Source organism: Ipomoea nil, unplaced genomic scaffold (assembly GCF_001879475.1).
Source record: "Ipomoea nil cultivar Tokyo-kokei standard unplaced genomic scaffold, Asagao_1.1 scaffold1932, whole genome shotgun sequence".
In the NCBI taxonomy this organism is placed as follows: domain Eukaryota; kingdom Viridiplantae; phylum Streptophyta; class Magnoliopsida; order Solanales; family Convolvulaceae; genus Ipomoea; species Ipomoea nil.
Window position 1 is genome coordinate 3024164 of NW_017618360.1, and position 22109 is coordinate 3046272.

Below are 22109 nucleotides of genomic sequence, written 5' to 3' on the forward strand. Positions count from 1 at the left end.
ACTAAGATAATTAATTTAGACAAAAACCTAAAAACTCTTTTTTTTTTTTTTTCTAATTTAAAATTGCATTTACATATATCATATTAGCACTAAATAAGTGTTGTTCTTGTTTTTTCATTAGAAAATAAATCTCTTTGGAATATTATCTTAATTAAAGATATGTTAGTGGATAATATGAAATGAGTGCGGACTATGAACAAAACCCAAATAATGGAACCAACACAATTCATGTATGTGCACAAGAGTGATATTCAATTCTTATGATATATAATGCATAAAATCATCATTAATTCTTAGATAGAGATAAATGTGTTTATCATATAATAATATTATTTTGAATCAATTAGAGCTTAATATGATATTTAGGTATTGGTATTTAAAAAGAGGAAAAAATAATAGATTTTAATAATTTTACTCATACAGCACGTTTGGTTCTCGGAATGAATTTTGAGGTAATAGGAATGCTATTCCATAAGGAATGGAATAGGCAAGGAATAAAATAGGAATTGTATTCTATTGTTTGGTTCGTGGAAGGAATAGACTTTAGGAATTATATTACAGTGGTGGTGGTGGTGGCGGCGATGGTGGTGGTGGTGGTGCTGGGGTGGTAGTGGTGGTGGTGGCGGTAGCAGTGGTGGGGGCGACGGTGGTGGTGGTGACGGTGACGGTTGTGGCAGTGGTGGTGGGAGGGCGACGGTTGTGGCAGTGGTGGTGGTGGTGGTGGTGTTAGGGTGGTAGTGGTGGCGTCGGCGGTGGTAGTGGTGGGGGCGACGGTGGTGGTGGGGGCGGCGATGGTGGTGGTGATGGCGGCGACAGCGATGGTGGTGGTGGTGGCGGCGGCGACGGCGGCGGCGATGGTGGTGGTGGCGATGATGGTGGTGAAATAGAATAAATTTATATATAGGATAAAAAATAGGTTAAAGAAAGGGGTAAAAAAGAAAATAGATTCTAAAATATATTCCTGAGCGTTCAGTAATAGGCTAATACCAGGGGGCCCTAGTAATAGCTATTACCTTATTTGAGGTAATAGGCTATTACCAGGAATAAAGAAATGGTTACCAAACAAAGGAATAAGCCTATTACTGAGAATGTTATGCCATTCCCGGCCTATTCCGTGAACCAAACGAGCCAATAAGGTGTAGATAAGACGACATGAGTCTCTTTTAACCTAATCAATTCAAAGGTTTTAGGTTTGAGCCATAAGATTGTACAATAACCCAAATATATATAGGTATAAATCAACTTTATGAAAAATCAACCAAAGCCCTAACGGGTTGGGATAACTATTGGTGCATCTCCGAAATGGAGAAGTGTACAAATATAAAGAAAAATATTTCTAAAACCCGAAAACGCTAACCTTTAAAATTTTATGTCTATCATAAACCACAACCGTTAATGAAATTATTATATCAGCGTACTTGAAATTGTTATATCATATATACATGACTTAAATTAATATATTCCTCCTTCAACCCCATGTTATAGATTATCTGATCTTATTAATTACATCTCATTCAATACATCTCCTCTTTATATCAATATATGCATCCTCACAATAATATTCTCTATTTTCGAGTTTAACATATTTAACTTCTACATAAATCAATAATAAAATATTTTTTCAAAAAGAGGATGGAGTGAATATAATATGTCTCCCTATTTGCATAGAAAATAAGGAGCAAAGAAAATATGAAATTCCGTTATAGATTAGGCGTTTAGCAGCCTTTGCATGAAAGTCAAACGACATACTTTCATGAGTTCCAGCTACGAGTTGACTCGTTCTTCGCAGTACAGTACAACTCACCCCGAGGAAGGGGATGATTGGAGTAAAGTAAACTACAAGTGAAGTCTTCATTTGTATTTATACTGTATATATAAAACAGTGTATATATAGATTATAGGATTTATAGAGAGATATCTTCTTTTTTATTCTCTGAGAAAAAATCCAATCTCTATATCCTCTGATTGATTGTTGTTGAACGAAAATGATGATGCTAGTGGATTGCTCCGGCTGCCGGACACCCTTGCAGCTCCCGCCGGGAGCCAAGACCATCCGCTGCGCCGTCTGCCACGCCGTCACGCGCGTTGCTCCACCGCCGGCGCCGCCTCCGTACTTACAACCCGGGACCTCTCAATACTACCCTCCTCCTCGCCCCTCTTCCTACAACCACCCGTCTCCGCCCCCCGTCCACGGCCGCAAGAGGGCCGTGATTATCGGGATTTGTTACCGGAACTCGAGGAATGAGCTCAAGGGTTGCATCAATGACGCCAAATGTATGAGATTTTTACTGGTCAACCGCTTCAAGTTCCCCACGGAATCCATTCTCATGCTCACTGGTAAACTATAGTTTTCCCGTTCGTATTGTTTTTTGTTGATTTTGGATCTGTCTAGGGTTTAGGTATATTTATGTGGTTTGCATAATCCTGGTTCAAATTATCCTGTTTTCAGATAATTGGATAACATTTAGTGCTCAAATTCTTAGTTTTATGTAACTTTCTGTGCTAATGGCAAGAGAATCATTATCAATTCAGGAAAGTATGAATTTGCTGTTTTGTTTAGCATCTGAGGAATGTGTAGGTTGAAGTTTCATACCAAAATCAATATACCCTGACCACGGAGACAAGGGAAACCCTTAGCCCCCGAGGGTGTGCACTAAGTAAACCTGCATTGTGACTCTACCCGGCAAATGAGGTACACCAGCTTAGGTTGCCCATAGCTAATCGGCTAAGTAAACCTTGCATTGTGACCCTAGCTAGTAAATGACTACAAGGAAGTAAATTGACCATAGCTGACCGGCTCAAACCAAGAAGGCCAATAGACCGCTCCCATTGGAGTCAAACTTGGAAGTTGGAACTTTGTGGTTATCAAGCAAACAGTCCGACCAACTTGGTTGGGGTTGAGCCTGATTACTTGATGGTATTGGATTACTAAGAATAAAGTATGTAATGTGTGTAGGACATGTTTAGGAATCTGAGAGACTTTTGTGCAGATCTGATCCATGTTCTGTAGAGGAATCTTAGAACATAGCTATTTCTTAGATGAAATGACAAGAACAGAACTGGGACTTATGCATTACACAAAGGTCTCCAAGAGTGCCAGCTGCACTTGTAGGGCGATGGTTCTAAATTCAGATTCTTAACGCTTTTGACTTTAAATTTGTATTTTGGTTTTCTGTAATGTTCTTATCAAACATACCTGTACACTCTAAAAATCGTTTATTGCATTTGATGTTTTTAGCTCGAGGGTAGTTATACTACTTACCATTTGAAAGTTACTAGACCGTGACTGTCTACTTTCTCCAGTTTATTGATGACAATCCATAGTAACCAGTTCTTTTCTTTGCCCTCTCCTGGGAACATACTTTCAGAAGAAGAGACTGATCCATACAGGATTCCTACCAAACACAACATTAGAATGGCGATGTATTGGCTTGTCCAAGGTGTTCAGGCAGGGGATTCTCTGGTGTTCCATTTTTCGGGTCATGGTTCTCAACAAAGAAACTATACGGGAGATGAAGTTGATGGATATGATGAAACGCTGTGTCCGTTGGATTTCGAGGCGCAGGGAATGATTGTTGATGATGAAATAAACGCAACAATTGTTAGGCCTCTTCCCACTGGAGCTAAACTTCACGCAATCATAGATGCTTGTCACAGTGGCACTATGCTAGATCTTCCGTATCTTTGTAGGATGGAAAGGTTTGGCACTGAATCTTTGTTTCCTGCTTAAAACACGCCAAAAGAAACAGAAAATTCATGTCTGCTAAAACTTTATCAAGGCTAGATGTAAACGGATGAAATGGGAAGATACTAGCTTTCTTTAACCTGTTTCTGAGTAAACCATTATCTCATCAAACGAGTGTTGTTTTGGATGCAGAACTGGGAGGTATGCGTGGGAGGACCACCGCCCTAGATCAGGTGCGTGGAAAGGGACAAGCGGAGGAGAGGTTATATCCTTCAGTGGCTGTGATGATGATCAAACGGCTGCTGATACCGATGTAAATTCTTAAACCTCTCTCGATTTCTTGCTGTTCTAACAGAGAACATTTTATGTTTAACGAAATCTTGATTGCAAATGAAGATGAGTAAACTGTAAATCGATCTAATATTACAATCTTCTCATCCTCTGGGCTTTTCAGAGTTTATCTAAGGTGACTTCAACAGGCGCAATGACCTTCTCTCTAATCCAAGCAATAGAACGCGGCCAAGGGACAACCTACGGGAGCATTCTAAACGCGATGAAATCTTCCATACGCAATTCTGATAGTGATTTAGGAGGCGGCCTCGTGACCTCTCTTCTGACAATGCTTGTAACTGGAGGGAGCATTGGCACGCGACAGGTACATTAGTCTTTACGCTCGCTCACATTATGCTGTGTTCTCAAATATATGAAACAATACTGATGAACATTTCCTCGAAAACTCTCTACATACAAACGGCAAGAAACGCTAAGCAGCATAATCAATCAAGAACAGATGAAACTATCTGACAAACACCAACAACGTTAAATGATACTAACGAACCCTTTGTCTTTTCCCATGATATTTTGTTCATGCAGGAGCCACAGTTAAGTGCTAACGAACCATTTGACGTGTATACCAAGCCCTTCTCGCTATAACTACTAAGACTACAATCCAGGTTCTGGTATATGCCGATCTACTGTGAATGCATTTTGTACAGTTCTTGCAGAGGCCTATCTGAATTTTATCAGTTTCTGAGTTTCATATCTTTAATGTGAAGAGGAATATTGTATGTCTGTAACATAATTATGTTATATTCAAAGCGTTATTCGTTTGTTGTACGAACTGGAATGTCTTACATATTTAGCTTGGATGAAGATCAAAACCTTAATCAAGTTCTGCTCTGTAACTTAATAGAACTTCCAGAAAAATCTAAGTGAAAATTATGCTTCTACTTAATAGTACATTATATGACTAAGGACTAAATTTGATAAAATTATTATTTGAAAGTTAAGATTATACTACCAAAGTTGAGGATTACAACTAGTATTAACTCTAAAATATGGCATAGTGTGACATTCATAAAGCAACCATCTAGAAGGATGTATTTCATCTCATGATGAGTTAGACCGAAAGGGTATTGAAGAAAATCAAACATGTGGTCATCTGGTACATAAATCATGTTTCACCCATTTAACCATTTTTTTTGGAGCTCGAGACAATTATTATTATTATTATTATTTTACCTACAATGACAGCTCAATTAGTACTTGGATGGTAAATTGGGGTAGGGACATAGGATCGAGCATTGACAACCGCAATGTTAGAGTTTCATTGAGTCACGATAATTTACCTCTTCACAATCTTATTGGTCCAGAGTATGAGAGATTTTACCTTTTGAGGGTGAGTTATCTTATTAGGATGAAAATGAAATGGTTGGGGAAGGCCACAATTGGGCCATGTTTTTTTTAGGTACAACCAAAACATGCAAATTATTGTGTGGACCATGATCAACACATTGTTGTGTGGATTATTACAAAAAGTACATTTTTTATATATTAAAAGTACATTATTCGTGTACTGATATACATTATACAAAATAATGTACTTTTCTTGAATACAATATACATTTTTAATATATAAAAAGTATATTATTTGTGTACTGAATATACATTATTTAATAGTATGGTCCACACGATAAGGATCGACCGAAACAAAGACAACCTCAAACTGGAAACCAAGAGGTCCAAGAAAGGCAAAGCAATGGGTTCATGGGTCCACTGCTGCTGATGTGTCATGTGTGGTTCTTGATCCATCCATCAATCCATCATCTCTGTGTGCTCCTGAACCGGCTTAGAGCATCCACATTGGTTGGGAAGAATGGGGAGATAATGTAAGAGTGATTAGGAAAGAGAGTGTGGGAGAGGAGAGAAAAAAAAAAAAAGAAAAAACAAAACAAAAAAAAAATTAAAAAAAAAAAGAAAGTAGTCAGACGCGTCAGGCGCGCCGACTGGCGCGCCTGACGCGCCTCCGGGCGCGTGCAGTGCACGCGCCCGGCTTTTGCCCAAGGCTGTGCGCGAACGCGCACAGCCTTGCTTCTTCTTCTTTCTCTCGCGCACAGCCTTGCTTCTTCTTCTTTCTCTTTTTTTTTTTTTTTTTTTCTGACAATCTCCCTACATTTGCAGGGAGATTATTTTTCAATTATCTCATGTCCACACTAGCTATTATCTCATGAAGGGAAGATTTAATTCTGAATTCTCCCCACAATATCCACAAGTGTGGATGCTCTTATAGTCACCATAACGAACCAGACCACTGTCTGGATAACACAACAACCACAGCCCTATTCATCTCTACTCTCTTCCCTGCAACAAACTAACTTCACACTTCTCCCAATTCCATGGCTGCAACCACTTATCTATGCTTCTCTCCTTCTTTTTCCCCCTCTTCTCTGTCTTCCCACAAGTCCCAAAAAGTTGCCTTTTCAATTCTCCCCATTCAAAAACCTCAATCTCGAATTCGCACCAGAATCCTTGCCTCCGAGAAAGGCATCGATTTGCTGGGTGATTTTGGAGCCAGAGACCCATTTCCAGCTGAGATTGAGAGCAATTTCGCCGATAATATTCTGGGAAACATGAACACCGAGCACAAGATTCTCATCCCAAACGCTTCTGCTCTGTCCCTTGCTCAACAAGACTGCGCTCCCATTTCACCTGATCAGCCTCCCATGCCTGAGTTTGAAGCTCGCCAGTTGTTGTTCAAGGTCAGGTTTTTATATATCCCCCTTTGACTCATGAATTCTGGGTTGGTATTTGTAACTTTATTATGACCATTTATGATAGATTCTGGATGGTACTTGTTGAGATGTTGAAGTCTTAGTAGCTGTTTATGGTTTTAGGGATGAACAAGAGTTGATAAATTTAATTTGGTAACTATAAGGTTACAAGTTCAACTACCCCTATTGGCCTTCTGGATTTGATATGGGTAACTTAGATTTGTGGAGTTTATCCGATAGGTAATTACAAGGTTACAAGTTCAACTTTCCGTATTGGCCTTTTTGGTTTCAATTGGTCAGCTATCGGTAACTTAGATTGGTGGAGTTTATCCAATAGGTAATTAAAAGGTTACAAGTTCAACTCCCCCTTATTGGCCTCTCGGTTTGAATTGGTCAGTGGTCAGCATACTATCGAGTGGTGACTGACGGTTCCCCTCGTTACTCCAAAAGAAAAAAAAAAAGAGTTCTTGAAAATGTTGATGAATGAATGTCTTCATATGTAGTTGTGTTAAAGATTTTGCATATTAGAGAGTAAATCAAAATTTTATGATTGCAGTTAATTGACACTTTAAAATTTTCCTATTTTCTTGATTATATTCATGACTCTACACTATGAACCAACTCTCTTTGTGTGTGTGGTTCTTCTACATTATGAGTTTCTGAATAAGGTTATAAACTTACAAGTTACAATGCTTATATTCCCAAATACACAATAGGTTGTTGGGTGGAGACTGGCAAATGAAGAAGGGGGACTCAGGCTACAATGTACATGGAAATTGAGAGACTCAGATTGTTGTGTTGAACTCATCAATAGAATAAATGAGGTGGTGGAAGGCACAGGGCATTCCTCTAATCTTCATTTGGAGCAGGAGGCCAACCATCTTAGAGCTAATCTATGGACATCTTCCATTGGTAAAATCATTTTTGTGCTGCTTCTTTACTTCTTATGTGTAAGAGCTTTCATTTCATGGGGACAATTCCCAACCAAGTTGATCAGATAATTGGCTTGGTAACCACAAAATTCCAAATTCGACTCCTCATAAGAGTTGTCTATTAGCCTTTTTGGTTTGAGCCGATCAGCTGTGAGCAACTTAGACTTACTTCATTGTGGTCCTTTGCCTACTAGAGTCGTTGTGGTCCTTTGCCTACTAGAGTCACAAGGCAGGCTTCACCCAAAGCACACCTTTGGGTAATGGCTATGGCTTCATTTTATACAACTATTAAGGGGTAGAAATTTGGTTCTAACTACTAAGGCATTTAGTTAGTAGGATTATACTTATCACAGTCAGGTAATCAGTTCTCAGCCTGTACTATGCTTATTCTAGAGAGAGCTAGAAAACTTACTTTTTGAAACTTTTTCTACTCTCATTTTTAATCAAGAGCATTTATGCTGGCTAATTGCAGGAGGCTTGAGCCTGAATGACTTCATTGTAGCTGCTAAAATAGACGCAGTTAAAACATCAGACCTTGTCCCCAGAAAGCGAGTTTGGGCATAGCCGGAAAACAATCCATCTTCCTCGCAATGGCTGGTTATCCTTCTGCTGGCTTACCGCCTTTTTTGAAGTACTTTTAGATTACCCTACAAATCATTCAAAGCTGTTCCATACATTTGTAGATTGTAAAAGCTGTTCCCATGAAGGGTAATTTCAGACCTGTATTGATAACCTATGAGAGATGTATATTGATAGTGACAAGTAAACCTTGTATGGCTATCTTCAAATAGTTTTGGATAAATACCTGTTAACAACTTCTTATATACATATAGTGTTGTATAGCAAGTTACCATATATGATGCCATGAAAAAACCAAATGAATCTCAGACAAATAAGATGCTGTGTATTGTTAAACTCTATTTAAGCAATGATCATTTGGAAAGAGAGCTTTCGTGGCGTGTTTTATTTGAGTTTACACCCTGGTCATACAAAACCGCACAAAAGACCAGCTTATGCAAAAATGTATTGAAGGCGATCAGGCAGAGGTGGGAGAGAAATTAAGCAAATAAGAGACCGGATAGCTTAACCAGTTAGAGCAGAGTTAAGAGCACTGTGTACATCCACTCCAATTTGGGCTTCAGCTTTCTCTATATCGGTTGATGCAGAGTTTAGCTTCTGTGTGAACTCGGTAAGACCCTTTTGGACCAAATTTGCATCAATATGATCAAGGGGCACAGCTTCAACGGCAATTATATCCGCAATCGAATTTGCGTGAATAAATGCAAATCCACCGCTCAGAAAGTACTTGGTCACGTCGTTGCCTTCATGAACTGACATGACTCCAGGCTTTAGCTCAGCTACTGTGGCCACATGCCCAGGAAGAACACCCATCTGTCCGGTATTTGCAGGGATTATGACCATGTCAACCTGGAAATTCATCAGTGACATATATAGGACTCAGTACTCGATATTCAAATGTGCTACTTATCAACTCATCACATAAAGCAATCTATGGAAAATACTATGTGTACTCCCAACTTTTACTCCCACACACAAAATTTTGATGTACACACTTGTATTGGGACCCACATGAAAAAAATAGCTAATCAGAGTCCGCCACATTAGGGAGTAAGATTTGGGAGTATATGTAGTAGAACTCGCAATCTATGCAGTATGCACATTTAAGCTGTCTTCTAAGAAAATCAACTTTCAGGCACCATTTGTCACCAATTAAGATTCAAGCTATTGTTTAACTATAAGAGTCAGGTGAGAGTTCCAATACATAATACATACACAAGAATAAATGACAAGGGAAGAGGGAACAGTCAGCCAATGAGCCAATCCATTAAAAGATTTTTTAGTTGATAAAATCCAAAGAACTCCAATCAATGCATATTAAGGCATTGCATATGAATAAATAGACAGAATGTTAATCTATAGTCAAACCGATGCATTGATATATCTTAACGGATATCAAGCCAATTAATTAGAAACTTTTGAGCAGCAAGCCAACACCATACTTATATTTTTGGACACAGTTATCATGAGTATTTGAAAACAATATAACATCTTGGGTAGAATGCTGAAAGGGCTAACGACTCAAGAGAATGTCTAAAATCAGGAACATGGCTTTGGCAATCCTGGGAGGACAGCAAGAGAACATGAAAACCATACTATCAATAGAATTGATCTGAAAAGAGCAAATAGAAGGAAAACAACATCTTTTAATTCTGAGTAAATCAATAGTAGGGGCAACAACCCAACCAAGTTGGTCAAATTGTTGGCTTGGTAACTACAAGGTTCCAAGTTCAGCTCTCAGTGGAAAGGGCCTATTGGTGGGTTTGAACCCTAAGCTGGTCCTTTGCCGCAGACTAGAATCACAAGGTGAGATTTACGGACATACCCAAAAGTAAATCAATAGTCCATATTAAATATCAAAAAGTCTGAATTTTGAAATGTTCTTAATTGGCCTTCACCCAAAAAAAAAGAAGGTAGAGGCTTTGAATCAGACAGAGAGAAAGGACCTAATCTAATCTATGATATTGAAAACACAAATATCAATCACTGTTTATACTTTAGAGAATCACAACCGTCCATATTTTTATCTGCAATACACTTTAATATATTATCAAACATAAAACCGTACGGCATTATAATAAATGTAAATGTATATACCTCTTTACCGGCGAGTTCAGAGGAGTAAGGAAGGGCAAAGTTGACAGTGAGCTTGGAAGGGAAGGAGGACGGGGTGGCGGGGCGAGGGGCCATGTAGGCAGACGGAGTCTGGGGTGGGTCCACGTTTGGGATTGTTTTCTTCCAGGCCTCAACGAAAGTAGCATCCGCCGTCAGTTCGGTAGAGAAGGGGCGGCGCCATCTGATAGCGTTGGCTCGGGCTAGAATTCGAGACGTGTGGCGGAACATGGCGGAGGAATCCGGCGACGGCGACGGCGAGCGGTACAATCTGGAAAATGAAGATCGGGAGAATTGCCACGAGCTGCTTAGTTTTGTGCTCCAAATGGGCCGTGAAAATGGCTGTTTTGAGCTTTCGTTTGAAACCGGCTAGCCCACTATTAAAATTCATCCAGATAACTTTTTTTTTTTTTTTCCTTTTTTTTGGATACAGATTTTCTAGCTTAGGTTAGACTAATTCTAAACCCACAAAAATCTTACGCATACAGATTTTCTAGCTTAGGTTAGACTAATTCTAAACCCACAAAAATCTTACGCAAGAGTCGTTGAAGGAGGTAAATCGCGGAGTTGTAGACTCTACACACAAAATCAATTTTCACACTTCCGCCAACTTAGAGAGCCCAATCTCCATCACTGAATGAGATAAATCGCAAGTCACCCAATTAACCTCCCAATCACTCGATGATGTTGACTCTACGTACAAGAGAATAATCTTCACACTTCCATCAACTTAGAGAGCCCAATCTCCAATCTAGAGGTTAAAAAATGACATACATTTCCTATTTCCATACTATCATGTGTTAGTTTTCATGTTTATGTAGTGATATCTTGTGTTATATTTTCTATTTCCATGCTATCTTATGTTACATTTCCTATTTTCATGATATCTTGTATTACGTTTCTTCTCTCAAATATTACCTACTTACTGAATCAGTGAACTAAATCTACTACCTACCTACTGAATCAGTGAACTAAGTCTGTGCAAGACTCTTACATTGCTTTGGATTACAGAGGCATATCTATTATCTACAAAATTAGAAATGATGTATTGTCTCAATCAAAAGGGGGCATATGCATATGCATATGCAAATCCCCCAACAAGTCAAATTATTAACAAAAAATATACCACAATGTTAATAGATGACAGATGCAACATCCTCCCCACTTAAGTATTGTGGGGAGCCCAGAAAATGCTACAAAGTAAACAGAAACATCAGTGCCTAATGGTACAACTGCAGAGGTTGCAGTTTTGAGTTGTTCATTCCACCTTGAACACAGGCCCTTCAGTTAGACCACACATGGACCAGTCCACACCTATTGCCAGTATAGATCTCGTTGCGCTCCTCATCGTAAAAGAGGGCGGTGATATCGTCCAGGGCCTCTGCAACCGTGCTCCTAATTCTAGACGCTTGGACACGCTTCGACTTGCAGCTCCTACCACCACAGCGGGCAGTGCAATTGCAATCGTTCGTGGCAACAGCGTCGGTTGCTTTTATTTTAGCAAGGCACTTCCCTGTCAAAATATTGCTGATATTGATAGAGCCAGCTGCAATACCCGGAAAACATTCGTTATCCACACCAATATCAAGGAAATAACAAAAATCTGAACAGGGCATTAGGATTCTCCGTTTTTCTTGCAGATATAAATGGGAAAGATTGTAAGCTATTCTTATTCATGCTCGACTTACCAGTTCCTTCTGATAGAGACTCATAAGAATCGGCTTTACAGTAGGAGATGATTAGGTCCTGGTCACTAGTTATGTAAATGTTGTTAGTATTACAATCAGGATGCCACAAAAGATGATCCTCGAATGAAGTTACAAGCTCCCCTCGGAAGTTCCAGACAGCAACTGTTCTGTTTCGGAATGTCAAGAACAGCTGGTTCTCGTACAGAAAAATGAATGCTGAAGGGGTCATGAACTCGGTTCTGCTAACTTCTGTTAATTCAGAGTTACGGACCTGAATTTGATATTCATTAGATACTGACTAAAAATAATGGGAGAAAACAGCAGCAGTCTGAAACGAAAACATTAATGCTCACATCAAGAATCTGAAGATTCTCATTCTCTTGTTTGACAAGTAGCTTTTCATTGAACTGTTCAATGAAATCCACCTTTTTATTCCGATGAAGCATATGGTTGAAAGATTTCAGTACAGTCCCATCTTCAATAGAGAGAATCTTAAGCGGAACATAGCAACTTGCTTTGTTAAATATCAATAGCATGATTCCTGGACTGTTTTCCAAAAGGACACGGAGAACAGCATAAATAGAAGAAGAAAGCACCAGTAATTCGCCAGCAATAAACAGAAAATAATATCTACACGCACCTAATACCATATCCAAAACAAACAATATTTCCTAATGAAAAAGAACAATCAACTCAAAAAGGCTCCTAAAACACAAAGAAGCACAATTGACTCGGCTCCATCCATGCCCCAGTGGTACCACTGATTAAATTTGAAATCTTTAATAGGCAACAAGATTTAAAAGAATCCAATTGAGAATTAATATGGGCAGAACATATCAAGCAAAAAGCAAATCGAACACACTAAACTTTATGCAGGTAGTCAAGATTGAAAAGTTTATGCATACGCACTAAAATCACTGACCTGATTTTAATCTCTTGAACATTTTTATCTGATATGGAATACAACATCGTATAATTCTTCAGGTCAAACACTTTGTATATGCTGATCAAATACAAAGGGAAATTTATAAGTAAAAAAATGAACTTTTACAAATAAAGGTGTTACATAGCTGAAATATGATAACTGAACGTATACCTATCCTGGGCAGAGTAGGTTAGCACTTTTCCATTTACATCATCAAACTCCACAAAACCAGGCCACTTTAATGACTCTGACTCAAAAAGTGCAAAACCGGCATCTGGTTTGCCCCTTCTTATGTATCTAATATAAAAAATGAAAAATATTAGACATGACCAAAAAAAAAATAAAAAAAAAAAAAATAGAAAGCAAATAGTAGTAGAGAAAATAAGGTTGTTTTACTCGATTCTTGTGGTCCGGCACTTCAAGGAGCTAAAATTATCCAAAGCATAAACTGAAACGGTGATGAGGGAATCATTATTTTTATTGTAAAACAAACTTCGTATCACTTCATCTGGGCTGACATTCAGAAAACATATCCTCTTGTTGGTCTCTGCACAGGCAACAAACAAGCATAAGCCCCTTTCCAATGTTACCATCTCTCGAAAAGTATTCACCCAAGAAAAAGAAAACAAAGGAGAAGGCTAGATCTAATTATGTAAGCATTGCTTACCTCGACTAAATGCAGCACAGATGCCAGACTGTGCAAGAGCAAAGACAATGTCACATGCAGCAACTATTTCAATAATTTTTGACCTTTTCTTCAGAAATGGAAGTACCATGGCACAATGTCCTTTAGGATCATGAGTATCATATTCCTCCTGAAGGCCATATACAATTATTAAACTCTCAAAACAGAAGTATATCAGTATATGTGTGTCTATTTGTATAAAAGCCATCTAGAATTTATTCTAAATTGTATAAAACTAAAAGATCTTATACTGGATTCTATGCTCACTAGAACTAAAACTGGGGTTCCATGATGTGCACAAAACATGAACAATGGACAGCAATGATTTGAAACCACCGTTCTCCACTAGAGAAAACCCCATCTAGACCATCACATACAACTACTATTAAAATATGTTCTACCTTTCTTCAGAAATTGAAGTACCAATGGGCATTGTCCTTTAGGGATCTTGAATTATTATAATCCTCATGAAGCTCACACAATCGCTATCATATTTAAAAGACGTGTGTACATCTGCGTGAAGCATAACTAAAGGATGAAGTATGAGGGTTTGAGGGAGCAATATTATCTACTGTTAACCTCCAAAGTAATTGCTTGCAATTCTCAATGTGCACCAGTGTTTGCATCTGAAGTATTAATACTAGAAGAGGGCAATTATTTTCACATTAAATTGATCTAGGTTTACCAATATCATTCAACTTCCAATAAGATCCATAGAAATCAGTCAAATCACTCAACAACAAAAATGAAAATTCCTGAGCTAGGGTACTCCTTAAAATTAACCTTAAGAAAAAGAGAGGGGGGTTCCTATTGATTTTCAGTGATTCCACCCCCAGTAAAGCTAAAGCCGGAATTTAGTTCCTTCATCACAGTTATTCATACAAAACATTCAATAACGATTCCAAATTGCAAAATTACAGTAAATAACCCAACAGACCTGTAGTCGAATGTTCCGAAATCGCTCTTGGGCATCGCTCATACTGAACGCTCGGTCACGCTTCGACGAAATCTCCCTCCTTTGGAGCTTCTTAACGCTGTTAACGAACCCATCAATGCCACTGCGAGTTCGCTTCTTCGCCACCACACGCCGCCCAGAGCACGGCCGCGGACTGGCCGTTATCCTTCTTCCGTCCATCTCCAACTCCACCACCGCAGCTACCCACCAAATTCTACAAATCTAAACCCTAATACATCGACAAGTACAGGCCTTTTTACATGTGCACAGACATACTAGCTCCAACGCAACATTCCCGGCAGTGAAATAGACAACGGATTCGGGTTCCCAATGTTAATTTCCCAGCGTTTTAAACCCTAAATCCTAAGACCCGGATACCAAAAATTAGGGATTTTCTAGCCCGGGTTTCAGCTGGAAGAAAAAACAACACAGAAGATTGATAAGATGAGAAGGCTCCCCGTATATGCTCGAACTGTGTGAATTTTCTCTCTCTATATGTATATATGCATGCAAAATCTCTCACTGAACACCAATCGGAAATTGAAGATGGGTCCGGGAGGATGACGGACGGGGGAACATCGGGGAACGGGTCGGATGTAAAACAGTGGGACGTCCGATTTGATTTCAAAATCCCTCGTCTTTACTTTGCAGCATTTTGTGATAGTGTACTAACTATTTTAACCCTACCTTATAATAAATATTCTAAATTAATTTTTTATTTAGAACGTTTTAATAAATTGTTATAATATACTCGATAATTTTTGAAAGATTATTGGACAAACTCTGACCGAACCATTCTAATTGTAAAATTAGAAGAGTAAAGATTCAGTGAGAGTTATTATATGATAGCGATCTAAATACTTCATTAATTTTAAGAATAAGGTTCAAATTGGCCACTGAATGTAACCTGAAAATGTAATTAGGTCACTGAACGAAAAAAAAGTACAATTAGGCCATTGAACACTCAAAAAATGTGCAATTAGGCCACTGAACTCTCCAAACGTATGCAATTTTACCGGATAGCAGGTTACCATCAATTTTAGCAGGTTACCTGCTTACGTGGCAGCTTAGTTGGCATTTTTAATAATTTTTAAATAATTTTTAATAATTAATTTTAATAATAAATTTTATAAAAAAATTGGAAAAAATTAAATAAAAAATAAAATAAAGTCGTTTTTATTTTTTTAAAAAATTTTTTAATAAAAAGTTATTATTAAAATTTATTAAAAATTAATTAAAATTTATTAAAAATGCCAACTCAGCTGTCACGTAAGCAGATAACCTGCTAAAATTGAGAGTAACCTGCTATCAGGTGAAATTGCATATTTTTTGAGTGTTCAGTGGCCTAATTGCATTTTTTTTTCGTTCAGTGGCCTAATTGCACTTTCAAGTTACGTTCAGTGGCCAATTTGAACCTTATTCCTTAATCTTATTATCATTTACCACTACTTTAAATACTACCTAAAAAATTTCTTATTTTTCAAATTCAATAGAATATTCGGTCAATTTTTTAGCAAATTTGGCATTCTGAGCATATCTAATACATACGATGTCGGATTGAAGTGGTCTACAACTTGTTGAAAAACTAAGAGATCTAGTTACAACTTTCATATATTGAGCTTTCCAAAATTCAAAATGCATAATAATCAAAATACAACTTGAAGTTATTGTTAGTATATATTGTCAAATTTTCAACAGAAACTTTTGAAGAGGCACAAACAGCGACATGAACAGTCATTTGTGTGTTTGTTCAGCATTGTAGGTAGCACATCATGGAGGCATTGCACTAGAGCTCTACAACGACTATTCCTCAAGGCGTGCCAACTTGAATAGCCTCATGAATAGTCGTTCATCTGCCCATTTGACCCTACAGGAAGTTTTTGAAGAAAAACTTAGGAAGAAGAACAATCGCAAATCAAGTCATTCATCTATACTCTATTTTGTGGCGGTGCGATTTTAAATTGAGTTTTCGGTTGTTTTAATGTTCTTTAAATTTGTACCTTGATGTTTTAACACTTTTATATTAAGTTGGGCTATAAATACCCAACTTTAACACTTTGTATGGAACGTATGTTTAGCTATTTTGAGTAATGCATTACATTTCACTCCAAACATAACTAGGGGTTATCTTGGGTGGACTAACCAAATTATTTTACTTGCAAGCATCAAGAGTTGGTAGTTGTTAACCGATTGGATGGTCGTAGGTTCGAATCCTACTTGGGGAGATTTGATGCATTCTGAATGACAGAAATAAAGGGGCTCAATTTGACAGTTAAGAGTAGTCGTTATCTCATTATGTTCTGCGAGATTTGAAAATAACCGCAAATACATATATACTATAGCCATGGGACTATTTACAACTAGCCAATTCAGAATTATCAGATGCATCAAAGATGCAGTCATCGATTCTCCCGAGAGTTCCGAGCAAGCATATTAATGACAAGGAAGGCTTTTTTGGTATGCTACTAATACATGTACTTGCTATGCTATTCTGCTTAAGCCTGGCTGAGGAAGGGTTACGGGGCGTCAAACAAAAAAATACGCTAAGTTGGGATATTGGTTGTAACGATTAACCTATTTATTATTCATGATAAATAATAAATAAAAAGAAAAGTCATTCCATTTCGACAAATATGATAGTCACGTTAAGGTATATCAAGTACGGGTTAATCAATGTTTAAGGTTTTTTTTTTTTTGTTTTTTTGTTTTTTTTTTTTCAGTGATAGAGTAGGAGTTTTCAGTGATTCATGGCATTCCTGAGTTATCAAATGTGAAACCCCACTTATGGTATCAAAACTATTGTCATATTGCTCTATAGCTGAGCGTGAGGCGAGAATCAAACTCAAAATCAAAAAACAAACCCCTTATCCAACATAAATTGAACCTAGAAATTGAACACACCAAGCCTAATAAATTGTTCTAAAAAATCCTTTTTTTAATTAGAGTGTGAAGAAAAGACCGGGCCAGTCCGATTCATATTATTTGTTAAATCAGAGCACACATTTGTCTCTTCATGAAGACTCATGGAGCTCTAACGGTGCCCTAGCACGAGGATTCGAGGACAAACCCCTCTAAAGAGGGAGGAAATGTTGTGGTCACAGGAATCAACAATTGACCGTTATAATATTTTCGAATTAGTTTTATTATTTAATTAGGATGATTATGTTAAAATTATTTTAGATTTAGTTTGTTAGAATTATATTATTATTTATGTTTATCTTAGTTTATTGGTTAGGATTAGTTTATCATATTCTTAATAATTATATCATTCATGTGGTTGTATCTATTTGTTACTGACTATTTAAGCCCATTACATGCCAAATGGAAACGTTATGTTGTGGAACCGTGCCCACCTTGCGGAGGTGGGCACGATTCCAGATTCATAATTTCTATACTGTAGATTCATAATTTTTAAACTGTAGATTCATAATTTTTATATATACCGTAGATTCATAATTTAAATACAGTAGATTCATAATTTAAATACAATAGATTCATAATTTCTATACTGCAGATTCATAATATCTGTAATGTAGATTCATAATTTCTAAACTGTATAGTTATCAAATAATGAACATATAGTTCTGTGATTTGTGAATACAGAGTTCAACAATTGGAAATATCGAAAATTATGAACATATAGCTCTATAATTATGAACATATATTTATAAAATTATGAACATATAGCTCTATCACATGTTCACAAACATAATACTGTAGATTCATAATTTCTACACTGTAGATTCATACTGAAGACGAAACAATGCGATTGCGAAGAGAAAAACGCCGTTAATGACAAGTGAAAAATAATTTTTTTAATTAGAAAAATTATGAATCTACAGCATAGAAATTATGAATCTGAAATTGTGCCAACCTTTCAAGGTGGGCACGTTTCCACGGCATAATTTGCCATGCCAAATGAAATAGAGATTCAAGATGAATTTTTTAGAATGAAAACTGATATAATTTTCTCGAGCTCGAGATGAGTTCAGTCATGAATGATTCATGTCACTCCTAACTTATCAAGTGTGGAACCTCACCTGTGGCGTCAAAATCATTCTCATATCGCTATATAGCCGATCGAGCGTGAGGCGAGAATCAAACTCAAAATCTAAAAGTAAATCGGATTCAAATCATATATATTTATAAAAGACATTTTAATAAAGTATGAAGAAAAGATCGGATCAACCAAATTTATATCATATATATTTTTAGAAGACATACCAATATACCATCACATTGCAATTGAGTGAAACCTAGTCCCATCCCCAATAGTAGTAGTGTTATTAGCTTCTTCAAGTGAGTGTAGATAGCATAGCCATAGGGTTAAATGAATGCGCACAAGTGCTAGCCCATTTCCTAGACAAAAGGAATCAATTGTTTTTTGATAACGTTACACCGACACAACAAATTGCAACTTGCCAACTAGGTATGTAGCACCCTATTTTTACATCAACACTTTTGCCTTTTCTAATTCATATGTATGCTCGAAATTCTCCTAAAGTCAAGGCTTTTTCTTTTCCCTTTTTTTATTCTCAATTGATGGATGAATTTTTTTGTCAAAGTAATCCTACACTAATGTAATGATGATATTATTATTGTACCTCCCAAATACTCTGTCGAGTCGGGTGTGGGGGGCCCTTAGGGTTGGGGTTCAGCCTTTTGAAAGAATGATATTTTTATTGTATATATAAAATTGGCACAATCATACAACATAATTTGTTGATATGATACTATTAATATCCTTTGTGCAATTTGATCATATCGATCGATGTCTTGATGCTTTCTTTTTAAATTGTTGGTATATTCTTGTGCTTATATGTTTTTGAAGGTTATCAAAATTTAAGAAAACATTGTTCCAGTTCTTCCAAAGTACAACTTAATTAAATTATATTAATACTATCATCTTTATCTTTATATTATAAAAATAATTCTTAAACACATACAAAATGGTGGATCATCTCCACCTTCGTTCCTACCGACATATGCAATTGGATCAATAATATAACTTTTTAAATTATTTGAACTTTATATTTTTGGATGGTTAAAAGTCTTTGAAACTTGAAAGGGCAAACATTTTTGGAAAGAAAAAAAAAGAAAAAGAAGGAAAGAAACATTATTAAAGTGGATCTGTTTTTGTGGCTAGACTCATCAAGCCCCTCATTATTAGGACCAATATATAGCAACGAGAGATCATTTTTACTCCATGATGTGATAATTGATAATTATTAGTTATTTTCATCATATGGATTTCATGAAAATGTCATAATCAAAATTCTGTGAGAAGTAGTAAAAGTTTAGGCTGTTTAGAGTAGAATTCGGAAATAGTAGTACTCCCTCTGTCCTATTTTATCTGTCCTATTTATTATTCATTGGTCAAACAAACTCTTTCTTCTATGTTTGATTTCTTTGGGATTTTTTACTTATTTTTAAATTTGATTTTTTTGTGTTTAATAATACTTTTATTGTAGTTTCTAAATATATAGATTTTGTATACTAATACTAAACTTAATATTATGAAAAATTGAATTAAAAATAACTTCAATCAAGCTATTAACCCGACCCATAAAATGAGATAAAAAGAGTAATATTTTTGTGTATAAATCCAATAAACACATCTCATAAAGTCAAAATTAAACTTAAAATTTTATGGTTATCAAATTAAACATTTGAGTTGGTTTGTAAAGAAATGAGAGGAAGAAGACATTTGACAATAATGACAGAAAGAGAGTGTCGGCATTCACTTATCGCATGTGATCTTGCAATGGCCGATTGTGGCCAACACTTATTCTCCTACTACCATACATATACACATAGGCTCCTGTCGTCCTATGTATGTACTAAGCTAGGTTTTGCCTCTGATCTGACAGATAATTTAAGATTCATAAGATTTAATGATGATCTGATCACCTTTTATTTCACCCATTTATATCAATATACTGTATCCATTATATGCGTTGCATATCTTCAAAGAATCCTGAGAAGAAGACTTAAAGCTAGCCAATAACCCCCCAAGGCCCCAAGTCTTGTCACTTTATTCATACTGTTTGATACTCACCTGTGACTCTTCTCATCAATTCATGTTTTCTGGCTTTTGTGTATGTCAGAATTTTATAACTTATCTTATCATGATAAAGTGCTGGCATGTCATCATTGACTCCATTTGAAACTATTAATCAAAAAGATATCCTAAGAATGACTAAACATGTTATAAGGTTGTAGCTTTTGATGATATCCTCTTGTTTTGTTTAACCAATAAAAAGATTTAGTAATGATATATATTGGAAAGGGAAAAAGAAAACTTTTTTTTTTAAAAAAAAATTTAAGGAAAAGACGTACGTACAATCACTATTTAAATGTGTAATCTTTGTGAAAATAAAGTTGGTATTGAACCGAACATAAAACATTGTGATTACTGGTCAAATTAAACCAACTGTTTAAAGTTGTCCTTTTTATATGTTATGGTTCTTCGCTAGCTAATTGCTATCTCATAGGCATAAACATCATATTAGGCCTCCTTATCCTACATTGTTGTTAAATTGATTATTCGATCTTTGCCAAAATAGTCCTTTTAACACAAGAAATCTTGGCGAGGAACCACTAAGATAGTGGTTGAGGAATTGAACAATTATTATAATAATAATAATAATATGAGAAGGTCAACTAATTGTTAAAAATTTAATGATGGATAATATTTTTTAGCCTATAAAATATCAGGTATACCTTATATAAAAAATTTTAAAATGAACATGTAATATACTAAAATGAATCAATACTTCATTCTGTAATGTAAATCACGATTTAATTACAATAATTAACCTATTAAAAATGTTAATTAAAAAAGAACAAAATAGAACACAATGTGTACAAGATCAAACTTGTTTGATTAGAAATAGAGTAAAACTCAAAATGGTCCCTCGACTATAGCTAAATTCACAAATTGGTCCTCGAGTTTCAATTTCAACCAATTAAGTCCTTAACTTTGTAATTTTGACACGATTTGATCCTCCATCTATTTGACCGTTTGTTGACCGTGATTGACGATATTCAGAAGAACCTTCAGCTCTCGTCGGAGCACATGGAGGCCTCTAGGATGACGTTGCACTGGTTCGAAAACATGTCGTCTTCTTCGTTCTGGTACGAACTCAACTATATTGAATCCAAAGGGAGGATGAAGAAAAGCGGCCGGATTTGGTAGATTACTTTCGGCAGTGGATTCAAATGTAACAGTGCGGTCTGGAAATGTAACTAGAACCTTAAAAACCGACGATAGACCATGAAATTACATATATATCTTCAAAAATCACAGTCAACAAACAGTCAAATATACAGATGACTAAATTGTGTTAAAATTACAAAATTAAGGACTTAATTGATTAAAATTAAAAGTCAAGAACCAATTTATAAATTTAGCTATAGTCGAGAGACCATTTTGGATATTTACTTTTAGAAATATTAATGGAGTTTCATTTCTTTGTAAAGAAGATGGGGAAGAGAG

General features: G+C 36.4%; 4 protein-coding genes across 4 annotated transcripts; 2 read left to right on the forward strand and 2 right to left on the reverse strand.

Annotated features, from left to right (window-relative positions):
• Window positions 1-1733: 1733 nt before the first annotated feature.
• On the forward strand, window positions 1734-4855 carry LOC109194129 (metacaspase-1-like). The gene is made up of 5 exons (XM_019345032.1): window positions 1734-2337; window positions 3369-3699; window positions 3878-3998; window positions 4140-4340; window positions 4559-4855. Exons 1-5 carry the CDS (start codon window positions 1986-1988, stop codon window positions 4616-4618), a joined length of 1065 nt encoding a protein of 354 aa, XP_019200577.1. The 5' UTR covers window positions 1734-1985; the 3' UTR covers window positions 4619-4855.
• A 1362-nt stretch (window positions 4856-6217) lies between these two features.
• On the forward strand, window positions 6218-8469 carry LOC109146547. Its single transcript, XM_019294210.1, has 3 exons — window positions 6218-6723; window positions 7452-7647; window positions 8140-8469. The coding sequence occupies exons 1-3, from the start codon at window positions 6361-6363 to the stop codon at window positions 8229-8231; spliced, it is 651 nt and encodes a 216-aa protein (XP_019149755.1). The 5' UTR covers window positions 6218-6360; the 3' UTR covers window positions 8232-8469.
• A 99-nt stretch (window positions 8470-8568) lies between these two features.
• On the reverse strand, window positions 8569-10718 carry LOC109146548 (ATP synthase subunit delta', mitochondrial-like). Its single transcript, XM_019294211.1, has 2 exons — window positions 10344-10718; window positions 8569-9095 (listed from the first exon to the last, which is right to left on the reverse strand). The coding sequence occupies exons 1-2, from the start codon at window positions 10587-10589 to the stop codon at window positions 8751-8753; spliced, it is 591 nt and encodes a 196-aa protein (XP_019149756.1). The 5' UTR covers window positions 10590-10718; the 3' UTR covers window positions 8569-8750.
• A 681-nt stretch (window positions 10719-11399) lies between these two features.
• LOC109146559 lies at window positions 11400-15267 on the reverse strand. The gene is made up of 8 exons (XM_019294222.1): window positions 14594-15267; window positions 13639-13786; window positions 13368-13518; window positions 13143-13268; window positions 12969-13049; window positions 12400-12592; window positions 12047-12317; window positions 11400-11904 (listed from the first exon to the last, which is right to left on the reverse strand). The coding sequence occupies exons 1-8, from the start codon at window positions 14789-14791 to the stop codon at window positions 11642-11644; spliced, it is 1431 nt and encodes a 476-aa protein (XP_019149767.1). The 5' UTR covers window positions 14792-15267; the 3' UTR covers window positions 11400-11641.
• Window positions 15268-22109: the final 6842 nt, after the last annotated feature.